At 36.2% G+C, this 7,285-nt stretch overlaps 1 protein-coding gene across 1 annotated transcript in view; it reads right to left on the bottom strand.

The window, feature by feature from the left end:
- LOC135671444 (CASP-like protein 4B4) overlaps window positions 1-419 on the bottom strand; it is a 2,945-nt gene extending 2,526 nt beyond the window's left edge. The window contains exon 1 of the mRNA XM_065179573.1: window positions 44-419. Coding sequence (XP_065035645.1) covers window positions 44-282 — 239 coding nt within the window. The 5' untranslated portion in view covers window positions 283-419. The remainder of the gene's footprint in view (window positions 1-43) is intronic.
- Between the last annotated feature and the right edge of the window lie 6,866 nt (window positions 420-7,285).

Here is a 7,285-nt window from a genome sequence, read left to right as displayed (position 1 = left end):
CCAGGCCGACCCCGTCCGAGATGGGCCAGGTCGGAAGCGGCACCTGTACTCCTCGTAGCGCTCGAAGTTCTTCCAGTCGCCGTGCCTGTTGGAGGCACAGACTACGAAGGCGAAGAGCGAGAAGACGAGAGCGAGGGGACGGAGCACCACAGCGCTCCTTTCCAACAGGCCCTTCCCCCTCCACCAGGCTAACACGGCCAACGCCACCGCGGCGGGTTTGGTAGCGGAAGGCGCGGCGCTCGTCGGGGCGTTCTCGGGGTCGATCTCTGTGGATGGAGCCATTGGTGTGGGGTGGTTACCGTCGGCGTCGCCGTGAGCTACCAGAGTAAGAGAGGGCGGGGAGCGCGGCGACGGACGGTTAATGGCGAAAGCGATGGCGGGCACATATAAAGAACTAACTATATAGGAATTTTTTGGATATAAGTCTATAATAGTATCGGAAATCCAAAACAGCAAATGCCCAAATAAAATTACAAATTATTTTTTTTGGAAATACTTAAGCTTCCAAATTAAAATATAAATAATAAGAAGAAATATTTTTTTGGTAATAACTCCTGAATAAAAATTTTAGATCTATACAATGGTATCGGATTGGTTCTATATGAATCCAATAAGCAATTCGACCTAGAATATTAGGTATTTGTGAACGTATCATATTCAATTATTAGTCGAACTTGACCATATTAATTAACAAGATTATTATTATTATTTATTTAATAAAATTATTTTTTGATACTAAATAATGGTAATATCCCCTGAATCAAAATTTTAGATATATTAATGTTATCGTATTGGATGCCTACTAATTTGATACGATCAAATTTGGTCACTAATTTCACTTGGTGAAATTGATCTGATCTATCTTATTTCACTTAAAGTTAGAAAATACATGTATCCCATATTTTATTTCAATCAAAGATTATATCGAGTGTGCGTATGCAAAAATCTCTCTAACGATCGAGTGTGTACTCGTTTATTCGTCGAGGACATTAAAATTCTTTAAGAAAGTCATTATTTTCTTTTGTAAGTTTGGATTATAGAAATACCTAAAATTTATATAGTGTCAATCATGTAATTACAAATTTAATGAGAGAATATTCTTTTTAAGTGTCATGATGCGGTAGCATGTCCAAAGGCTTTTGTCATCTTTGATAGTTGATGTTCAATGTCTAATAGGTATTGATTGAATTTTAAGTGTGACGTTCCGATTGATCGAAAATAATATTCATTTAAAGACCTTGATCACTATTCCTAATGATTAAGTAGTGTTTTGTTTTTTGTTTTTTTTACTATGGAAAGATCCATCATGCATAAGAGAGATGTTCTGAATTTGGTTGCTTATGTTGAGCGCTTCAAATTTTTTTTATCTTTGGAAGTGTTGAAGTTTTAAATTACCTTTATTCCCTAGGCATGTGCATCACACTAGCATGAAGTTAGTTGATTTTTTCTAAGACATATTATCCATAAATGATTAGCCTCTTTTATTTACAAAGCGCTAGTCTATTTTATATACAAAAGGTTAGTCTCTTCGTAACCTTGCAACATCCAATAAAGACCTATAGAAGAGAAAGATTAGTGAATAAAACATTTGTTACAATATCAAAGCATAACTATCATGCAAGTATAATCAAGAAAATATTTTGTTTGACAAGTGAAATAGATGTATTTTGCGCTCAAAACTATTGCACGAGAAAGGGTACAAGGTTAGTTTGTTGTGCACAAAGTTCCAATACTCGTTATTAGCTTGCATAAAGAGTCAATGATATTCTCTTTCACTTATGCCTTTAACATTTTTATCGAACAATTTATAAACGCTCCAACTCCTCGCTTGTTTCATCTTTAGTCTTCCTTGAGCTGCAATGCACCTTCTAACTCTTCGCTAGTCTATTGACATAATAACTGAATGGTATCAATCTTTAATTTATTAATGATTCTAACTCTGATATAGGGTCAATCAAGTTATAATGATCTTATCTGATTTCTACGTATCCTTTCAATGAAGTAAGATTACTTTCATTGTTTCTTGCTAGTTCTTTGGAATATTTATATTAAATACATGTTAAAGCTTTAACAAGCACTATCTTATATATAATATAAAAATTTTAAGGCATTCTCATTTCCAAAATTTGCCCAAGCAATCACTCCAAATAGGTTCACCTCACCTCTACTTTTTGATGTCGCTCTATTATAAGATAAAGTAGATAAACTATTTTAAGTAGAATCAATTATTACTAGTAAAAATTTAATAATTGTTATCTTCTTCTAAGTACCCTTCGTAGGAACTTTAAGAGTGCACAAGCTACTTTGTTATATATCGAAGAGAATGAAATACTTAGTTTCAACCATTCATTCAAAAGTTGAGGAGACAAATGTTATGTGAAAATTTTCCCTTCTTCCTTAAGGTATACTCTTTAGCAATGCACTAGCTACTTCTTCACCATCATTTTTGACTTGCACTTCTATAACGTAGAAAGTGTTTTCTTGTAGGAGTTCTTTTTATTTTTATTGAAGCAAATCTCTGATAAATCTAGTCATTCCTCTTGAGTTATACCTAGAAAAGTATACAATACCATTTGTTCCATATTCCATTCCTTGGCCGTCTATCGTCACATCCACTTGGAGTTCCCCCACCCTAAAGAAGTCTTTTGATATAGGACTTACAAAACTATTGGCCATCACCCTTTATCCTCTTCTTCCTCCGAGTGTCTATGGCTACATTTCTCATTTCCGAAGGCCCCTTCTCGACCAATGTGCTCTTCTTGCATTAGAGCAAGAGAATAATGATTATTTTAAAGTCTCATATATGTGGTATAATAAGGGTCTTTTATACCCATGGCTTAATAATTTATTTGTTAGTGATAGATGCCTGCAAACCAATCACGTGAGTGATGATACATATGACACAATACATACTCTTTTTACTTATTATTTATTTAATTTTTTTATTTTATGTTGTCTGTTGTATATATTGTGATGTCTATAGATTTGTGTAATAAGAATTAGATTGTGATAAAATCATGATAATGAGATCGATTCATCTTTAAATATAGACCCTAAATAATCTCGGTCATAGATTACTCGAGAGAAACATCAAGATAATCAAATAGACTGATATGTTATATACCCGTCTATATGATGGAGGTGGTTGGTCTTATAGTTACTCGTGTGGGGATACTAAAGTTCAATGCAAGTGCTCATTGGAGAATGAGTTTACTAATCGATTCGCTCATGGAATGCTAGATAGTTGATGATACCTCATTATTAGATAGTGATTTCATCGTCACAATGGTGTATCTAGTCCTTAGACTTAAATACCAAGGATGTTCTATATGAGTACTCCACTCTTTGACACTGGACTTATAGGCTTGAAAGTTTTAGATTTAGCATAACCGATCATCAAGAGTGGCAGCTAACCTAACGAGAGCAATTGAGTGTCGATAGAGGACCATCAGCTTTCAGTGTCATGAGAGAAATATCCTATGTATTCTTGCTCATGCAGATCCCTAGCTATAGTCATTCGAATTGAGAGAGAAAGAGTTCTTCGGGAGAATCCGATTAGAGTGAGACTTAAGTAGAAACTGTATATGGTATCTAGGATATTAGATAGATGAGAGATTATAGATATATGATAATTGAGGATAAATAGGTCTAGTGGATTGAATTCCCCTATATCATCTGGGGACTACGGCGTAGTGGCCTAGTACATCCGTAATCGATAAGTTGAGTGATTTATTATGGAGATAATAATTCACTAAGTCGAAAGGAGTTCTAACATGTATAACTAATGGCCAGCTCGATATTAGGCCTAGAGGGTCACACACATATGATAGGTGTTGCGACGAGTAGAGGTTCAGATATGAGATATCCATTGGAACCCCTATCTTATTGGATATCCAATAAGCTCCTGAATTATTGAATCTTATGGATAAGATCCAAGAAGAGTCGATGAGAGATTATTGGGTAGAAATCTACTAATCTAAGAGGTTTGGGTAGTTGATGGAGATCCAGTACCAAATAGAGCAGGATCCATTAGGTTTAAGTTGACAAGGACATATATAAATATGAGGGAACCAAAGGGGTCATAGACTAGACCCTTTTTTGCTGCCACCTCCTATACTCCTTTCTTCCTCTTCTCCTTAATCGATAGCCCTAGTTAAGGGGTGTGTGGATAGCAAGAAAGGTCGGTCTCTTCTTGATCATATGGTACACATAGAGAGAAGGATCATACAACGATTTGAGGAGCATCTTTGTCATATCTACCATGTGGATCACCACTAAAGAAGAGGATAGTTGACCTTCTTCATCTCCTCCCATAGGTTTATAGGTTTTTAGGGATATACGATCTCCCTAGATAATATATCTTTTATATATACGTAGTTTTTGATTTTACGAGTTTTTGTTCACCAATCTTTGCATGACGATGAGAAACTTTTTCTATAGGAAATCTGAGATTTTTATTTTTTGTTTTTCTACTATGCATGTGATGCTACCCCAAGTTTCCCAATAGTGGTATTAGAGCTAGGTTGTCCGTATGAAAGATTAGCTTTTAAACTCCATGTGTTATATTGAATTGCGTAGAATTATTTTTTCACGATTACTGTGATTTTTATCATAGTTTTGAAATCTAGATTGTACTCTTTTTCTCGTTATTGAGAGGTATTTAAGGGAGGTCTTTTGACATCAAAACAGTTGACGTAAAAGGGCAGAAAAGGGAAGCAATTGTTGTTGCCATATAGGTTGGCCAAAGCAGCCTTGCCCAAGAGCTCTCAAGGGAGCTCTTGGCCTGGCCACCTATAGCAGATTGAGAGCAGCCATGCTACTCTCAACTTAAGTAGGGAAGAGCCCCTACATTTAGGGATTCCTGGTTGCAAGGGGCACCTCTAGCGGCTAGGGTTTCCTAACCGCCTAGGAGACCTTGGCGGCCAAGATTCCTAGCCACATGGGGAAGCTAGCAGCCAAGGTTTCCTAGCTGCAGAAGAGTCCTTGGTGGCTAGGGTTTCCTATACATATAAGATAGCCCTGTGGCATAGGATTCTTGACCATAGGGGAGTCCCTAGCGGCTAAGGTTTCCTAATCATATAGGGGACTTCCTGCCATATGGGGCACCCTATGATAGGGTTCCTAAAATACTACATATAATTAATTAAATAATTTAAATAATTATTATTATCTAATAGTCCTATATGCTGATATGTACATGTGATGTGTAATGTAGATGGATGATCATAGACTGTGTGATATGTGTATATATGATGTGATTATTATTATTATTTGGGCTTGCAAGCCTCCATTTTATTTCTCATTTATTATCAGGCCTGCATACTTGTGATTACATTGTAATCACACAAGGAGGTACAGCAAGAGCATGGAAGTGACAATGGGACCCACGAGATCGAGATGGGCGCAATGCATGGAGATGCAACGAAACGCTAGGGGAACTGATGAAGACGAGATAAAGGATCACAAGGTATGGAAATGTGGTGATACACACATAGATCATGATGTAAGTGATTGAACCCATTGGCTCAGGCTTGATCACATTAGGTTGTAGTCTATGATTATCTAGTGTGATTGCTCATGTGATTTGTGATTGATTATACCCCTACTGGATATGTATATATATTTGTATGTGATATAGATATATATTAAATATGTATGTGTGTGACACATCATATAATAATATTAAGTCAGTAAGCGTGGGACAATTAAATTGACCCACATGGCCTTCCATCGTTATTAGGAGAAATTGATTCTCGACGTAAGTTGAGTTGGTCGAGTCCCTCGAGACTCACATATATTACGATTCGAGATCTTGCATATAACATAGAGATGTCACTAGTGACCTGAAGATATGACATGCTTGGTCGAGTCCCTCGAGGGCACATTGTCAAATCAAATTCATCTTGTAACAATGGTAATGACTTAACCAAATATCATGGTTGGTCGAGTCCCTTGAGGCTATGATGGTTCAGAGGTCGAATATGATGGGAATAATAAGAAGTTGTGATTGACAAGAGTTACCTACCTTTAGGACTTAGTGTGATTGGTTGAGTCCCTTAAGGTTACACTAAGACACCGATTGGATCTCAATCCCCATTAGAGATCCATTGGGGGGTCTTTGATTCATATACCGGAGGAAATTATATGATTTGCGAGAAAATAGTGGGAATAGATTAAGATAGAAGCACATAAATTGATTATTTATTTTTTTTATAAAATATGCATATTATTTATTTCTACTATATCTTTAATTTCAGAAAATATTACTTTCAAATCTCTTATGTGGTAGACTTGATGATAATCGCCTTACTAGTCCAAATTACACAGATTGGCTTAACCTAAAAATAGTGATACCTAATTACACAATTACACAAATTATAGTGATACCTATGCTAGAGGAAGGAGCAAGCGAGAATAAGATCGCTCATTACGTGAAGTACATAGATGACTTCGCTCTCACTCAATGTTACATATTAGGCTCCATGACTCTCGAGTTACAAAGGCAACTTGAAATATGGATGCTAAATCCATTCTCCTACATCTTCGTAAATTGTTTAAGGAATAGGGAAAAACTCAACGATATGAGATATCCAAGTTGTCTCTTCCATGCCAAGATAATTGAGGGGACATCGGTTCAGAACCATGTCCTCAAGATGATTGAGTAGATAGAGAAGCTCATAGATCTAGGAATCGTCCTAGAAGAAAACCTATATGTGGATCTTATGCTTTAGTCCCTATCAGATTCCTTTTCTCAGTTCATTATGAATTTTAACATGAATAAGCTTGAGGTGACTCTCCCTAAACTCCTTAATATATTGATAGAGGCTGAGAGCACCATCAAGGAAGAGAAGCTAGTTCTCTATTAGGACCCTTTTATTTTATAAAGCTTTTGAATAATGTTTATTAAGTCTATTTAGTTCAGTTAAAGTCGGATAGAGGTTTATTTAATATTTTTTTATTATTAAGAGTCCAAGTCCTAGTGGACTCTAGGTGGAACTCTATAAATAGTGATGTAACCCTTTCTAGCAATCAATCAATCAATGAAATATTATTCCAGTTTGTTATGACAAACCCTTGGAGGTCGATCCCCTCGAAGCGATTAAGGAGGTCGATTCCCTCGAAGTGATCATTCCCTTTTCTTCCATTTCTTCCATTTCTTTTACGATAAAACCTTAGGGTCCTATCATTTGGTATCAGAGCCATATCATTTGGTATCGTAGCTATTCTTTCTTCCATGATAAGACCTTAGGGTCTTATCATTTAGTATTAGAGTATTTTATGATAC

The sequence above is a fragment of the Musa acuminata genome, unplaced genomic scaffold (assembly GCF_036884655.1).
Source record: "Musa acuminata AAA Group cultivar baxijiao unplaced genomic scaffold, Cavendish_Baxijiao_AAA HiC_scaffold_1139, whole genome shotgun sequence".
Lineage (NCBI taxonomy): Eukaryota > Viridiplantae > Streptophyta > Magnoliopsida > Zingiberales > Musaceae > Musa > Musa acuminata.
This window is presented reverse-complemented; position numbering and strand designations above follow the sequence as displayed.